General features: G+C 38.1%; 1 protein-coding gene across 1 annotated transcript; it reads left to right on the top strand.

Moving 5' to 3' along the window:
* Window positions 1-1846: 1846 nt before the first annotated feature.
* Window positions 1847-18021, top strand: LOC114669261 (gastrula zinc finger protein XlCGF26.1-like). Its single transcript, XM_051926398.1, has 3 exons — window positions 1847-1972; window positions 7469-7827; window positions 16898-18021. Exons 2-3 carry the CDS (start codon window positions 7506-7508, stop codon window positions 17929-17931), a joined length of 1356 nt encoding a protein of 451 aa, XP_051782358.1. The 5' UTR covers window positions 1847-1972; window positions 7469-7505; the 3' UTR covers window positions 17932-18021.
* The last annotated feature ends 223 nt before the right edge of the window (window positions 18022-18244 follow it).

Here is an 18244-nt window from a genome sequence, read left to right as displayed (position 1 = left end):
CCCGTTATACCCTCAGATCTCCCATTTCAATTCAAACGCCTCCAATTTCCAGTAAGGCTCTGCTTCACAATGACAATTAATAAGTCTCAGGGACAGACCCTACAAAAGGTTGGCATTGATTTGAGGCAAGATTGCTTTTCACATGGCCAACTATACGTTGCATGCTCAAGAGTAAGCTCAGCGCACAGCTTGGTTATATTACAACCGGAGGGGCGATACAAAAGAAATCCTTAACAAATAATTATTGGTACATTTTCCCTCAGTTTATTACTTAAAATTTTAAAGCAGTACTTCGCCGCTGCGAAGCGCGGGTTTTTTGCTAGTCATGAATATTCCCATCTTGTGCTTTTTCTCATTCTTGCCAGTTTACTATTATTATTGGACACGTATATAGAGGAAATGTGTGTTTTATTTTATGTCTATCAAAGGAAGGACGGTATAGCCTTGAATGACACTGAGTGTTGATGCTTTGGGTAACAAGACAGGTAAGAAGCAGGGAACGTTAAATGTGACAGTGACTGCGGGGGATTGTGGAACTGGAAGATTGTTTAAGAATACAAAAACGACAAAAGCTTAGTCTTTCAATAATTCTGTTTACATTAATGATTTATCTGTTGTATTGCAGTTCGGAAGATTACTTATTTACCATGCAACCCCCAGCACAGCCTTTGATAAGATGCATCCAGATGTGCTTATCCAGCTGCTCCTTCTTGTCAGTACTTGAGTGATCTTTATGTTCACCTCTGGATGAATTCGCGAAGTTTCTTTACAACTTTTTTGTCTCATTAACGCAGAAATCCCGAGGCTTTCCTAAAATTGCAGAAGACACTGTTGATGGCGCTGATTCTGTTTTAAAGACAGTTGTGATTAGTTATGCAGCACACACTTTTACTCACATTGCTTTATGGAAATCAAAAATACAAATCAGCTACAGATCTGGGAATCACTGAATAGTTAAAACGTTTAATGAGAGAGTCTTGATCATATACTGGTGTAATGACCACGTCGGCTTTAGTGAAGCGTTTCTTAGCCTCACTGATATGATCGACATGGGGTACAATAGATTCTGAAATGTTAGGCTATAATATGTGCTACCTTACGCAAAATATGCTCATTAATTTGTTACAGATTCTAGGTGGACACGATTCCACACCAAGGAAAAAGGTGCCCCATGTAAATCTTTCATAATGTCTCCAAAATATATTTGTTAACTTACAGACAAGTACTACTTAACTGTTTTTTACGAAATCCTTATTTCAACATATGCGAGCCCCAATTAGGATTTGAACTCGGGTTTGCTCACCTTATCGCTGTAGCAGAGACAACTGCTTTTACGCTTTGAGCCGCCTAGAGAGTGACCAAATCGACTGCTGACTGCGTGGATATTAATGACGTCATTACGCTAGCGTGCCTCAAAATCACGCGACGGGCGCATTTGAAGACTGCTTCGAAAGCTCGACACAGTGTCGAAACCGCAATATCGAGCGGCCCATCACTAGTAGGGATCATGAACTGTAAAGCGATTGGTTAAAGTTATACATGATAGACAACTTCAGACGTTCAGAATTGGACAGGTGAGTTTTTGATTGTCGTACAGTAATAACAATCTCATTCGTTGAAGTTCTGAATTAGCAAAATATGATTTGCTGAAGTTTCATTTGATTGACAGTTATCCTGCCTCTAGATCCACTCATAATGTCTCCAGTCTGCAGCAATACCCTTCTTAACGCAGGCGTGAACTCTTTACGGCATGGTAGGCTTTCGATACGCGTGCGCGCACGCAACTCGGGTAGCGACACATATAATAGGCTGCCTGCAAAACTTACTGTGACGTCATCAAGTGTAACGAAAAGTTCAAATGGCGCGCTATTTGTGACTCTCTAAACTTGAACGATAAACTGGAGGCAGTGAATGAACGGTGGACTTTTGCTATTGAGTGAGTCGGCCTTCGCACATCCCTTAGAGGCAGAAGGTAAGCGATCCTAATTCGGGTTCGACACTTTATGGATGAGATATTTTTTTATTTGATCAGTTTGAGTTGCGCGAAGTCTTAAGGACTCTAATCGAGTTCATTTCGTCGTCTGCGGCTTACTGCCTTTCACGTTGTCGATGCGCATTTCTCCTTCAAAGCTCCCAAACACAGCCCTGCCGATTCATATTCATTCAATGCCGTTTATCAACACTCCCGGCTCCAGACCAGTTTGGTAAAGGGGTGTTAGACAGAAATAGAGTAAAGCAGCAACAGTTAAACAGTTCAGTCACAGTGCAGCCAATGTGTTTTAAAATTAATCCACTAACAAAAAGAAGAAAAAACGCTCATCGGAGAGACATTTTTCCCAATTTAAAGTTTACACTTAATATTCCTATTGAGTCATATGAGGTGTATTTGGATTCTTTTTGTTAAGACATATGAATGTTTGTGCCAGCGATGTCGTGCAGGATACTTTTTTTTTAAATTGCTATACACCTTCAAAGAGCCAAATTAAGCCAAATATCCCCCAGGAAATATATTCTATCTATGAAAGTATAATTTAACGTTGATACAAAGTGCGTGAGTGCAATAAAATAAAACTTGGGGCACTAATAGTTTTTAAAATGCAGTTTTAAAGTAATAAGAGGTTGAAAAGCCCTGAACAAACCAATTGATTTTCATAACTGTTCACTTCAGTGGCATCACAACTTTGTTAATGTAGCTGAATTATTTAATCCATCAGTGTTTACAAACTATATAACTTGTGGTATCATTGTGGGAACGCCTCATTTTACATTTAATATTATAGAGTGCAGGGATTGCCAACTCCAATCCTGGAGAGCTGTAGTGGCTTCAGGTTTTCATTTGAACTATTTTCTTAATGAATGACTAGTTTTTGCTACTAATTAATAACTTCATTTAATTTCTTTGCCATTTAAGAATCGGACCCTTTAAATCAGGACTGAGCAGTGTTGGTCCTGGAGGGCTGCAGTGGCTTCTTGGCCCAATTGCTTCATGAGAAATCATTAATTGGTGATGAAGTCCTTATTACTCCAGTGATATTTTTCTGCTTCATTTTAGCTCTCTTGTTTTTGAGCCCTTAAATGCTTATTTTAGTTTTAAGCAGCTGTATTCGTTGTTTTAACTGCTCCTTATTAGCAATAAGATGCAAATGACGACGGAACCAGCAGTTCTACATCTAGCTTGTCTTCATTTCCACCTGTGTGTGTTCATCATTCACTGTTTAAGTACTCGGAAAGAAAATGAAGAGAAAGTGAAGAACTGAAAATCACTTGGATGATACATGTATCATTACAGAGTAAAAAGAAAATCTATGATTGAAGAATGAACTGACATGTTAGAGTTACAACACTAACATGCCATGAAATTTAATAAGATCTGTTATTGGTGAGGATTGGCTTGTAATTAAGCCACTGGGTTGGAACAAAAACCTGCAGCCACTGTGGCCCCCAGGATCAGAGTTGGCCACCCCTGGTATAGTGTGTACCTAAGGGAACTGATGCAGTATCAAAATGTACCAACTCTGAGGGTTTGTCCTACTAGTTTGTTCTGTCTTTCTTTTGCTCTGTCTTTAGATAGATAGATAGATACTGTATTAATCCCAAGCAGAAATTCACATTTCCCTTTAAAAATCTTTCCAAAAAGAACTCATAAGTACATTCTATTAAAATAGTCAACAGATCCCGCAGCACTTTTATGGAGCACACAAACATTGCTTACATTGAAAAACTTGCTTGTTTTATTAACTGGATTTTATTCGTGCAATGTTTCAACCAGCAATTCTCATTTTATTCTTGATTTAAAAAAAATAAAAATAACAAATTTATAAGAATAAGTTGCAGATTGAGTGGCAGTGTTTCCTTTGTTGAGTTGACAATTGACATATTGCTGGAGGATGAGTTTAATGAGGAAATAAGCACCTTATAACATTATTATACTTCATCTCGATTATGGTAGTACCTTTTTATAGATGATACACTATGTAATGAGAAAAAATATGATGATTTGAATGCCTTTTAATTGAAGAGAGATTTCCAAATTATGAATATAATTCATCAAAACTTGTCTGATTGAATCAGGAACTTGCTAAATGTGCAGGTTCAAAACAGGGGAAACTGTAACCCACCAACTTTACTAAAGTGAAATTAGGTATAGAATCCCATTGACTAGAAGGATTTTTAAGAAAAAAAATGGATCTAGCTAATTTTAATTGCTTGAAGGAGATGGACAAATCCAGGGCAATAATTCTTCTGTCTGAGATTCTGTCTTAAACACAACCCTTATAACCTTGAAGCATGTTGTTTATGAAATTAAAAAAAAGACTCTTGACCACATTTACATATCCTTTTAACCTCATCGAATGTTCTGCTGCTGCTGTTGACATTATTGAACATTCCTGCCATGGTGTGAATTGCTGTCTCTCTACTGCAGATGGCTATCTATACTAATAAAAGGCAAAGCCCTCACTGACTCACTCACTCACTGACTGACTCACTCATCACTAATTGTCCAACTTCCCGTGTAGGTGGAAGGCTGAAATTTGGCAGGCTCATTCCTTACAGCTTACTTACAAAAGTTAGGCAGGTTTCATTTCGAAATTCAAAGCGTAATGGTCATAACTGGAACATATTTTTTGTCCATACACTGTAATGGAGGAGGCGGAGTCACGTATCGCGTCATCACGCCTCCTACATAATCACGTGAACTAAAAACAAGGAAGAGATTTACAGCACGAGTCACACGCGGGAACGAAGGTAAATGACGTTAATTTTTGACTGTCTTTTAATACTGTGTAAGCATACATATTAACACATGTGCAATTAAACGTGTGCATTTACGGGGTGATTTCTCAGGCTTAAAAGCTCGCCTTTTACTAAAAAGGTAAATGCAAAACTATTTTCAATCAGTTTATTGAAACGCTCCCGTTAAGGATTGCAATAACATATTCGCGAGATAAAAGAACGAAGTAGGGGGAAATGGAGGAAGAGCCGCAAACAGCGAAGAGCAAAAAATTAATTAAACAATTGAGAACGGAGCAAGTTAAGCATACAAGCATGTTCATAAGGGAAACAAAGCACGGTGTAAAACGTAAGTTTAAATTAAGTTTATAGAAACGCTCCCGCTGCGGATTGCAATAACATATTCGCGAGATAAAAGTTTAATGAGAAGACACGAGGTATAAACGAACCACACGCCGTGGCGCAACGTTAGGGGCAACAGTTTCAACCATTCTATGATCTGCTTCTCGCAACTGAAAGACGGCACATGGCGGATGTTAGCCGACTTGCTGACCGCAACGTTAGGGGCTTCAACTATGGCGCTGACGCCACATCTCAGTGCCAACACTTTGCAGACTCTACTTAAAAGACACGCCCTCCTCACTGGACAGTTAAAAAGACCAATCAAACTAACGATGACATCAAGTATTACCCAATCAAAAGTAGGAAAGGAGGCATCTTCATAAAATGCGTGTGGGATGATTTGCATGAGACGCTGCTTTAAAAAAAAAATTATAAAAAAAATACGGGATAAATCCCGTCCAGTATTGATTCAAAACGGGACGCGCAATTTCATTCTCAAACGCGGTACGATTCCGTATTTTAAAGGACGGGTGGCAACCCTACAGTGCCAGGTAACCACCCATACAATCACATTGTGATTCAGACTAGGAATGCAATGAATGTAATTACCCCGATCTACATACAAGGCGAAAGTCTTGCAACATTCAAAGATGATGGTTTGGGATAAGTACACCATACAACATAAAAGAGCTTATGAAGCCTTGAACCGAAAAAAGCAAGATCTCAGAGATCGTAAAAAAAAAAAAAAATAGGAGGTAATGTCGTTTGTTTCCTTTTTTTTTCATAACCTGTTTAACACGCTACTTCTCCGCTGCGAAGCGCGGGTATTTTGCTAGTAAAGTAATAATTGTAAAAGTGTCCCACTTGTGATCATTTACAGTGTTTCACAGCACCTAATGAAGACACTAATAGACAATTCTGGAAAACTGCCAGTGCTCCCATTATTTCAAGTAGTTTAAAAAAAGAAAAAGTAATATCAACTCCATTGTAATGACATTATTGTTTTTTCACAGAATTTGGACAATCTGCTTAGCCACTGATAGACAAGGGGAGTACGTCCACAAAATGAAACTGCCGACTCTGCATTTCAATTTTTTATTCTGACAATTTCAATAGTTTCTAGGAGCCCAGGCTTTTTACAACACAGGCTTACACAGCTAATACATTATAAAATGACAACAAAAGATCAGAAGCAATGCCTCTATGACCAAACCGCAAACGTTGTGAGTTGCAATGTCAAAGGTCTTAATCACGAACTAAAGATGAAGAAAGTATTCTCTCACCTAACAGGTCTAAATGCCAATATAATATTTTTACAAGGGAATCGCTTAATCAACAAGGATCAGTTTCGGTTGCAAAGAGACTGGACTGACCAAATATTCCATTCCAGCTATACAAAGAAAACTAGAGGTGTGGGAATCTTAATTCACAGAACAATTTCATTTGTGGAATCAGATGTAGTACCTGATCCTGTAGGGCGATATGTGATGGTTATGGGTAATTTTATTTAATTGTAAACTGACCGGAAGTTACTGGGCATGCCAAAGTCGAGACTTTAACTCTGTGGGGACTGTGCCTTTGCAGTAGCCTGTAAATTTTCGATTAGTCTACCCTTTTATAAGTCGGCACCAGGATTGGTCACCTTTTAAAGCCAGTCTGAAAACCTGCTTTTTTGCCTTAGCTTTTTAAACTTGTTTGAGGGTACGGTTTGTTTTATTTATATATTTTGGTGTTTTTATTTACTGTATCTGTAAGTTTATTTTTGGAAACCATACAGCACTTTGGTCAAATTCTTTTGTTTTAATGGAGCTCTAAAATTAAAAGTGACTTGTTGTTTTTTGAAGTAGAATTCCAGCTCCTCTTCATGTTGGTCTTGTTGAGATGTCTACATAAGTGCTTTGATTTTATTGTACTGGTCAATTTGATTACACCCCATATTGTACAGTTTAATATAAATAAATCTGATAAAAGATGGCACCTGCTGTCATTGTTGCCATCTATTTGCATTCATCTTTTATATGCTATTACTTTGTTTCCACTAATATGTCCTAGACATTCATTAAACACTTAATTTAAAATAATGCATGAAGCAAGTCCATCAGCCAGCCATTCAGTATTTTACTTTTAAAGACCATATGTGTAAGCCAAGCAATGAATACTGGGTGGGTCAGAGCTATGTGAGGTGGTCCTCCTCAAGCCTTTTGAACCTTAAATTCACACTTGCTAATAAGAAATGAACAGTAAGGAGTCACAGTTAATATGCTGCAGTGTGAATGCTCTAATCTGTCTGACCAGACATAATTTTTAACAGAGAGATTTCCGTTCAGACAAACTGAGAGATTTTTGGATTTGATCTGTGAGTTTTTTATGGAATGAAGTCCTGTTCTTTCAACAGCAAGGAAGAAGTAGCTGCCGTTTACTGTAACGCCAAGATGGATGTGAAAGAGCAGATATATGAGGCTGACATAAAGACCATGGAGATACCAGCTGTAAATATTAAGGAAGAGAGCTGTGAATGGCAGTCTGTCCACCTCAAACAGGAGAGTCTCTGCATTAAGAGTGAGGATCATGAACTGGTAATGGTGGGTATTAAAGAAGAAGCAGAGGAGATGTCTGTCAACATTGAGACACACAGGCAAAAATGTATGGCGTTTGTTCACCATAAGGTGAGGTCTGACATAAAGAAGACGGAGGAAATGCCATCTGTTGGAACTCTGGAAAATCGGCCATCACCTATACTGCAGTCTGGAGAAAGTAAGTGTGAAATCAAAATGTGTGATTTATGTAAAACCTTGCAGTGATATGATACTTTATGGTGAAAACTGCAAAACTGCTACAGCAATGTAGCCCAAAATGTTTTACAAGATAATAAAAAAGTTACAAGAAGAGGAAAAAAATTAAAAATAACATCAAAGAATAAATAACACAACAAGTTAAGGTCAGAAGGACAGAAAAAACAAACTCCAGTTAGGTTGGAGGGAAAAAAAATCTGCAAGGGTTTCCTAGGCCGATAGGTAGAATGCCCAATGGGGGCTGGACAGACTAACATAATTATTCTTAAGTCAAACCTTATAGATTTCATGATTCACATGATGGGATTTTATAGAGTGGGCCTCGTGGATAGCTGAGATTCCTGCTTTCATTCTATCATCTTGGGGGGCGGCATGGTGCCTTGATCAGGTGGAAGTGGTGCAGATCACCACCACGGAAGAACCAGAGAATACAACAGAGAATAGCGAATAGTAGTACAGATTGCAGATCTCTGAAGAATATAATTCTATGCCCATATATTCTATTGGGTATGTAGCTATAAATGTAGCCATGAAAAAGCCATATTAAAATAATGAGTTTTTAGCAGTTTTTAAAAATGTTCCACAGAGTTAGCTTGGCAAATTTCTATAGGTAAAGCGTTCCAGATTTTAGGAGCATATTAGCAAAATGCCACTTCACCACTTTTAAGCTTGGCTCTTGGAATAATAAGCAGACCAGCATTTGTCGACCTGAGGTTATGACTTGGAGTGTAAGGTGACATGCATTCCAAAATATAGAATGGAGTGAGATTATTTAAGGCTTCATAAACCATTAGTAGTATTTTAAAGTCCAGTTCTGAACAACACAGGCAACCAATGCAGTAACTCTAAAACTGGTGAGATGTGCTCAGATTTTCTTTTTTAGTTAAGATTCTGGCTGCTGCATTCTACACTAATTGCAACTGATTGATAAAAGTAAGTTACTAATTAAGTAAATTACTGACATAGCAAGCACACCATGAAATGTTTCTGGGCAGTGTGAGAGTGTGTTTGTTAAATTAACATCAGGGATTTTGGGTGCCTTGGATTTAGTTGTGAAAGAATTCAAGTCTCCTATCAGACTGTCCGTGTATTTATGATATTGTAGGATGTCTGGGGGGGCTAAGCTAGGGGATGACTTTGTCTATTACTACTGACTGCATGCAACCCCAGAGTTTACAAATTTAAAAGAGGAAATTAGACTGGAGTTTTTGTTTTCCTCTACTTCAATGCCCACTAGCCATATTTTTTGTTTTACTAGTAAAAGGGATATTGTTCATGCTAACCATTCAGGTTAATTTTGAAAGAAAAAAAAAATTATCTATCTAAACTCCAGAGCATATGAAGAAGGTCTGGTGCCACACATACGTAGTCACATCTCACACTCCTACCTTCCTGGAGCACAAAAATCCTCAATAAAACACACTCTTCATCAATTTCTGAGAAACGTAGCCTATCTCAACTCCAAAGTGGACCTGGCACGTGGGTTTCTAAATGGAGAGTATCCAAAATGCAACAAGAACAATGAAGTCCACCAGTCGTTTTGCTGGGTGATATCATCAGCTTGGACTTTACTGGAGTAAAATCCTGACTTATTTTTGTACCTTAAATGATGGAGGCCCTGCTTATTTATCTGAACTTATTATTACTTAAAAATCAGAGCATGCATTGAGATCTGAAAATGATGGCCTACTTAAGATTCCAAGGAATAATAAAATGACAGTGGAATGTTATGTGGAGTGGTCTGCCTGCTATTATAAGAGATGCCCCTTCAATCTCTGCTTTTAAATCCGGCTGAAGTCTCCCAACTTCAGTATAGTATACCCTGACTAGAGCTGCTGATAGCTGTGCAAATTAAATCTCTGTTGTTAGTCATTAGCACTAAAATAAGTAATAAAATATTTATTAACTATTTACAATTCCAATCTCCTCTGTCAACTGGCCATAGTTGAACAATTAATGGACAGATATTGTTGTTTTCCATTTATGTTAATCAGTTTCTACTTTGTTTTCTGTGCCTTTTAACAAATCTGAATCTTTTTTTTGTTTTAATTCTCTGTATTTAGCAATTAGCATAATCTTTACTTACATTTTACCTGAGAATTTTTTCACAGCACTCTGCACTTACACTGAGCGAAGACACTATACCTGGGGACAAATAGCGTCTATCTATCATATAGTGCCTTTCCTATCCATCTATCCATCCATCCGCAGGTAGTAAATAGTAGTTGTAAATGTGTGTAAGCACTGTGGATCAAGGGATGCTCTGATCAGGTTGTTTTAGGGCTGATGGGGATCATTAGCTTCATTTTACTAGAATTGGCTTATTATTATTTTTTTTTTCTTCAATTTTCTTTTGGCTCTTTCATAACCGGACATCTAGAAGTCTTGTGTTCTCCATTAAAGTATTAACTTTGGTGTTTTACAACTAAACTGCAGACGACAGATGGCACCTGTTCATTTTTTATTAACAAAATAGCATTCTGTATGTTTATTGTTCAGTTACCATAAAAAATTTAAAATGTCCTTAAAATATGTACTTTAACTAATAAGACATGTACAGGAAATATTTATCCATAATACATATGGCATACATAAGAATATAATGCTATTCATAATTTCAAGCAACAGTTCTAAAGTTCAAGCCTATTGTTTACTAAGCAGTGAGGGCAAATTCTTCATGTATTCTTTCTGTAATTTAAAATGTGAGCTGCTGTACTAAACAAACTCACTCCCGTTCCACACTTGGACAAGGAGTGACTGTTTTAATTAAAGAACAAAATGAAAAGGTCTGAACTCATTGAGCTTCACTCTTAATTTCTGCCATAAGCTGCCTGTCTCTTCTTCCATACCAAGTTCAGCTACACAACATACACGTCTACATCTGCTGTTCCTCCCCATACACTAGTTGACTCCTCACATTCCCGTTTTTCCATTTATTCCCCCACTTTCTTTACCATAAAAGCCAATATTTTGATCATCTCTCTTCTAAAATCTGCCTGGCTGCTATCTGTTTACAGGAATTTTCGACAGCTGAACTACACATGCAATTCCTTAAATACTGTAATACTTTGTTTAAAGAAACAATACAAATTACTATAAAGCTTAGGAAAGCAAACGCTGAAAAAATTGGTGTTTGAAATCGGATGATTTATTGACAACTGTTCAAGTTATTTGGGATAAAAATCATCCGATTTAGATCAGTGGCATCACTAGTAAGCACTACGAGTCTGTACTCTGTGAAGAGTGTTTTGTAAAAATAACTTGGCATTTGTTCAGGCCAAAGTGGTGGCTTTGAGGTCTTTTTTTTTTCATTAGTCTCAGTTTGTTAGATTGTATTCTCTAAAGTGTAATTTATAAATTCAGCTACATTTTAAGAGAAATGCTTCTGACGAGTATGGGACTGAAAAAGGGAGTGTGAGGGTAAAAGGAGAGGCTGGACCCTGCCATTTTGTAAAAGTTTTATCTTGTCTAGGAGCCACATCCACTGTCTTGTGCCACAAGTAGTCAAGTACACTACCCCTGTTAACTGTTACACCGAAACTCCGAATGTTTCAAGATAGGAGTTAGTCATGGAGGATCAGGAGTGAAAAGGACAGAAGGCTGTATGAAGTTGAGGGGAGAGAGTAAATTTCAGGGCAGAAACGAAAAGCAGTAAACTCAGTCCTTGGCACACAGGCTTGTCGGGTTGCACAAAGGGCATAACTCCCAAAATGTACCTAATTAAGCATCACTTTCCACCCTATTTACTAGGACTGGGTATTGGCACTGATGTCCCGATTTGATTCCGATTCACAATGCTGAGGCAGTCTCAGCACTTTAGCAAAACCAGCTTTATTCAGCTTGAAACTGGAACAGCATGGTTATTTATTGTAGCGAGATCTACTGCTCTCCTATATAGAGACGCATCAATCAGGCTGGGTCGTGACCAGGTTAGTGGCATGTAATACTGTTCTCTGTATTTATAATGTTCCTTTCATCACCCATTGATGATGGCGATTATAGCACAACCACAATCTTTTAGGAATTTTTTTTTGTGGTGAGCTGCTACAGCGCTGGGAACCTGTGGTTGCCCCGGCGACCAAGAAGCTATCACTGTCTTCCACAGACGCAGCGATTGCGCTTTTGGACGCTGTTCGGCATGTACAATGTGCATAAGCATGGAATGATATTTAAGAAGAAATACTTGAATAGCAACAAACAGTTAACATCAGTATTTGGAAGATGTTGAATAAATATCATTGTTCTTTTTTTTTTTAAATTTTTATTAAAAGAACTTTTTCATTTCACTGCAATCATTTAAAATTCGCCATAATGTAGCAGCTGTATCGCCACATCAGAGTCCACACACATTATGGGATTCCTGTTTTAATACAATGGCATCTAATTTATAAAACGTCTATATCATCTTGTGAATAATATAAAATAATCAAATATTGTTTCTTAATTTTTCTTCAATAACATATTCATGTGGTACTAATCTCCATGTAGACATCCTTCAACTAAACTGTTAGCCAGATTTTTTCCCCTACTACTTTTTCCTACTAGTTGAAATTAAATGTAAAAAGCATTGCATTTTTTTTGGTTAGAAAAACATTTTTATTAAATCTTTCTACTGTAAAACATGCAAAACACTAAAAGTACAAAGTCAGAAGTGTAAAGGGCATAATGATATAAATAATAATGATAAAAATCTAAAATGAATAATGATGCTAATACCGTATACACTGTCAAAGTATGTCTTTTGTGTGGTTTATCTTTGAACAAGCTTAGGTGTACGGTCATTTACCCGACACTGTTCAGAGTAATACTTTGTCTCAACAACAGTTCTTTTTATCACATACTTATCAAGAGAACTTCAATTAAGTAAGTAGATCTTGGCTGTCAATGTTCACTTTTATTCTTGGCTGCCCCATCAAATTAAAGAGAGGTTGTGCTGGTTTATTTGAAGCAGGGTCAACAGAAATCCAAACGTGATGAAGCGTCACTTTCGGATTCATTAGAATCACTTTAGGTTTTATTGCTAGTTTCAATTTTACTGCCTGAAGACGGATCCACTTTGTTGTCACTGTCATGTATGTGCCACATTTGGGCTGCTATAAAAATGTTTCTTACGAGATGCCATTATGAACCTAGGAGAAGATGTGGCTACACTGTTACCTGGGTAACACTCCGGCCTAATGCTTAGGTAAGACACGCCTATAACATTGCCCAATTAACTCTGGGAACTGATGTTGTTAGACCCAAGGATTACTCTGGCTGTAAAATTGCTAACTCTTGCATATGATGTGTCTCTATAGTTGCCGAAGTGACACTCAAGTGATGCTTGGGTCTAACGCTAGGGAGGTTAAAGAGGAGCAATGTTTATTGGACTTGCCAACGCACAAACTTATGATTGATGCGGTCAAACAATGGAACAGTGCATTGGAAATGCTAGAAAGGTTTTTGGAACAATAGCCAGCCATCTCAGCAGCTTTGCATACAGTATATGCAGCAAAATTGCTCCTGGTGTGATTGGCATAGAGCATGCTTGTCTGCAGCACATCCACCAGAGGTGCCCAGTCGTTTTTAATTTAGTGAGATGTGACTGTTGCATCGGAATCTGCTGCCCTGGATGTTCAGCTGTCGCAAGTTAGGGGCTGCTGGAGCTCAGAGGTGCGTGCACATACACGGGTGGGGTAAGGATTTCAGACCCTTCCATGTAACATTATCTTCATTTGCATAGTTGTCTGCTCCTCACCCCATCCAGCAGCAATGGCTACTTGCAGTAAAGTACTTTTTCCGTAGAAATCCTTAACAGGCGCATTAGAGGCATCTACTGGATCAGATGTGAAAAATGAAGATAAGCAATCTCTATATCTAATCTTCATTTGGATCTTGATCTTTGTTTGTCCACGAATGAATTAGAAGATGAAGCACTAGATGGCAGTAGAGAGACAGCTAAAACATAGGCATTGCATTAAGAATCTCCTCCAGGCTTATACTACTGAAGACTGTAGTACTCCAGTCACACCTCAAAACACACATTCAAACTAAACAAATTGTTGTGCTTTAAATTAACTTATCTTTATATATAATCTTCATTTGGATCTTGATCTTTGTTTGTCCGTGAATTCCACGCATGCGTAGACCACCTTCCAGTTTAGTACGTTGTTGTTACTCACGGATGTCAACAATGTGCCGGAATAACGAAAGGGGTGGTGGACAGTGTTACACTGGTTAGCTCCTGAGGCCTGGTTAGAGAATGAGATTGCCGAAGATAAAAGGTACGTGCCTACGTAACATATGACTGAAAGAAAGACAGTGGGTAAAATGAATGACAACGTAACCACACGTTCCGGAAATTATTATTGTTACGTTGTAGCCGGCGAGTGCTGCGCGTCTCACAGTTGTACCGTGGCTTGCTCACATGTCGGTGAAGTGATCCCTATTTATGCTTTAAAGAGCCTGGATACCTATGTGTCCCCCTTTTATAACCATTGCTCCGTGTATATTGCCTTACTCTTTGGATTGCCACAAAGCAACCTGCGAGATTGGAGAAAGGTTGAGAAGAGATCGTGAAAGGAAACGACAGCATTGTGAAAATGAGACAGACTGTGAATGGAGAGAAGCAAAAATGCTCCTACACCACCACATAATTACTATTCGGACAGTGATTCAGAGTAGGCCGTTTCTATCAAATCAATGTCCAAGGGTTTTCTTTTGTAATTTTGTTTCCCTTATAAAAAAAATCATAATGCTGTGCGACGAAAGGCCCAGTTCACGACTGGGAGCCGCATTTAAACAGGGAGCCCTTCACAGACAACTTTAACACGTGCAACGTAGTTGGGCGCACATGGCTAGTAATATACATATAATAATTGAGCAGGATAGAGATTCACAAGGTGGATCTTGAGACTTTAAGGATCGATTATTGAATCATTTAAACGAAAAATGTTTAATCAGAAAATCGATATTTTTACCCAGGCATGTTAATAATACCAGAAAGCTAATACAGGCTGTTGGAGTCCAGCTGCAGACAGGCTCAGTGTGCCACTTTACCATTCCAGCTTCTGAGGTTAAAGATGATGTGGCTGAGATGTCTGTGGACTGACTTTGTGAAAAGAGTTCATTTCATTTTAGCATTCTGCTTTTTATCACCTTCAATGAGGCAGAAGCAGTCTCTTATTTACTTATTTATCTTTGTTCTTGTATTTTCCAAATTAAAAAAAAAAAAAATACCACACAACCTATGCTACAGTTTAACATGAACAGCAGATCACATTTTTTCCTAAGCATGGCCTGCTTATTTTAGAGAGCAGTGGGCTGTTTGTCTGTGGGCCTACAAAATTCCAGAGGAGGTAGGAGTGTCAGTGGATGCAGAATTGATTGAAAACTAGAAATGGGGGGCCGATACTGTGTTCTGAATTCATATAAAAGTTGACACCACGACTAGAAGTAAAAAAATTATTAATTGGAAAAATACCTCCATAGATATCAAACCTGTATGCGTCTTCTACTGGTCTCATTGCAATCTATAAGAAGACACGGAACAGAATCAATTCAGAGGTTTAGTTGGTAGGTGAATTATATAACTTCTGCAGTATGTAGAGTTCAAATTGACAGGACACATCTTGTGACCTGCTGTCTGGCAAAGACATTTGAGAAAGAGTTTTTAAAGAAGAGCAACTTGACCGATCTTTTAATAGCCATCACTGTTAAGGGGTAAGCTCAGGGATCTACAGATGGATGAGCCTATGATGTCCCAGATAGTCCATTATCTGTCAGGCAGACTGCAGTTTGTGAGGCTCAAGGATCAGTGTGATCAACAATGGAGTAAAACGAGGCCCAGTTCTGTCTACTTTACTCTTCACTCTGTACACCTCAGACTATATATAAATTAATATATAACACCAGGTCATACACTTGCAGAAATTCTCAGATGATTCTACACGTATGGGGTGTATTGATAAAAGAGATGAGACAAAGGACAGGAGTCAGCTGGAGAAGTTTGTTTCTTGGTGCAAAGAGAATTGTCTGTCTATTCACTATTCAGGGAGTTGACTACTACATGTACTTGGGGGTCCACATTAATAACTGGTCACAGGCCAAATCAATGACTGGTTTCATAACACAGTGGAGCAATAGAAGAAAGCACAGAACATTTTTTTTTCATTGGAGATGTGGGTAACTCTCTAATGGCCAGTGCAATTTTTTTTTATGCTGTGGTGTGCTGGGCTGGTAACATAACTTCAAGAGAGGCCCACTGAATCAGCAAGCTTATTAAAAGGGCAGGCTCAGTTATGGGACCTGAAATCCCTGAAGGTCACAGCAAAGGAGAGAATTTAAACAAAGTGGAGTTCCATTATGGACAATGCTGCATGTCCTCTCTCTGACACACTAACATTGAGGGCTTTCAACTAGCAAGTTATTCAGCAGAAGTGTGTCAAGAAATGCTTCGTAAGCTCCTGGCAGTATGTCAGCATAGTGTCTTACTGGGACTAGGGCTGTCAAATCAGTTTTCTTTCTTTTTAACATTTTCTTCCTTTTTAGTCATTCTGGTGTGTGTTTGTGTGTGTGTGTGTGTGTTCAGCCCATAATGTGTGTCTATATATATTTATTTGGCTCTAAAGCAAATGGTTCATGCAAAATTGAATTTCACTATATCTACTGTTTATTAGACAGATGAATAGATCTTTTTTTGTCCACTGGAGAAATTTTGCTTTTTACAAAAGCTCTTTAGATAAATATATACTGTACATACACTATAATCTTAAAATACACAAGAGTGACTAAAAAGCAAGAAAATTAAAAAGAAAGAACTTCTGACTTGGCAGTCTCAGTGAGGTGTTCTGCAGCTGTCTTGCTGTTAGTATAAAGGAGCCACCTGTCATGTTTCTTGACACACGTCGTCTGAATAATTTGTTAGCTGAAAGTCCTCAGTATTAGTGTATCATACAGAGGATCAGCAGCATTGTTCATTTATGTTGTGAATTAATGTAAATAATGGGACTGTAGATTGATTTTTTTTTTTTTAATTTTTAAACTTAATACAGGAGACAAACCTCACTGCTGTTCTCAGTGTGGCAAACAATTCAGCTACAGGAGTGCTCTTCAGAGACACATTAGAATTCACACGGGAGAGAAGCCATACTGCTGCTCAGAGTGTGGCAAACAATTTTGTGACATAAGTGCTCATAAGAAACACAGCAGAATTCACACTGGAGAGAAGCCATACTGCTGTAATGAATGTGGAAAACAATTCTCACAAAATGCCCATCTCCAGAGCCACAAAAGAATTCACACAGAAGAAAGGCCACATTGCTGTTCTGAATGTGGCAAACAATTTTGGGAAAGGAGGAGTCTTCAAAGGCACATTAGAACTCACACTGGACAAAAGCCGTATTGCTGTTCTGAATGTGGCAAGCAATTCTCTGACAGGAGCCTTTTTCGGAGCCATGTAAGAATTCACACAGGAGAAAAGCCACATTGCTGTTCTGAATGCGGCAAACAATTTTTTCTCAAAAGTCGTCTTCAGGATCACAAAAGAATTCACACCGGAGAAAAAACCTATTGCTGTAATGAATGTGGCAAACAATTCCATCAGAAGCTTAATTTTCAAAATCATTGCAGAATTCACACCAGAGAGAAGCCATATTGTTGTAATGAATGTGGCAAACAGTTCCGTGAGAAGGTTAGTCTTCAGAAACACAGCAGAATTCACACCGGAGAGAAGCCATATTGTTGTAATGAATGTGGCAAACAGTTCCATGAGAAGGCTAGTCTTCAGAAACACAGCAGAATTCACACCGGAGAGAAGCCATATTGTTGTAATGAATGTGGCAAACAGTTCCATGAGAAGGCTAGTCTTCAGAAACACAGCAGAATTCACACCGGAGAGAAGCCATATTGTTGTAATGAATGTGGCAAACAATTCCTTCAGAAGTGTAATCTTCAGAGGCATAGCAGGATTCACACCGGAGAAAAGCCATATTGCTGTAATGAATGTGGCAAACAATTCTGTGAGAAGAGTAATTTTCAGAGGCACACTAGAATTCATACAGGAGGAACCACACTCCAGACGGAATAACAGAAAATGAGGAGTTATTAGTCATTTGGGACACTTTAATAGCTGGATGGGGATGTTTGTGCAGATGCCTTAACCTTAGCATGGGGTAATAGTGGTTGCTAACATACATTTTTAATTTATGCTATTATTTCTTTTGGTAATGTAATTTTATTGTTGATATAAGTTGACAAATATGTACAATACCACATCACTTAGTTTACTTAGGTTTAATGCACTAAGTACCTATTATTTGGAAATGTGTTTTTTTTGGTATCTCTCTGTTGTTTTAAATAAAAATAAAAAAATAAACCTTCATACATACATTATAAAATAC

The sequence above is a fragment of the Erpetoichthys calabaricus genome, chromosome 1 (assembly GCF_900747795.2).
Source record: "Erpetoichthys calabaricus chromosome 1, fErpCal1.3, whole genome shotgun sequence".
Classification (NCBI taxonomy): Eukaryota; Metazoa; Chordata; class Cladistia; order Polypteriformes; family Polypteridae; genus Erpetoichthys; species Erpetoichthys calabaricus.
Note: the sequence above shows the minus strand (reverse complement) of the source record. Positions and strands in the feature narration are given on the sequence as shown.

What these genes read in the sequence shown, in the direction of transcription:
- LOC114669261 (XM_051926398.1), top strand. Translation starts at nt 7,506, where the DNA reads ATGGATGTGAAAGAGCAGATATATGAGGCTGACATAAAGACCATGGAG. An exon ending in TATACTGCAGTCTGGAGAAA is followed by an intron (nt 7,828 to 16,897) that starts GTAAGTGTGAAA and finishes AACTTAATACAG; the next exon opens with GAGACAAACCTCACTGCTGT.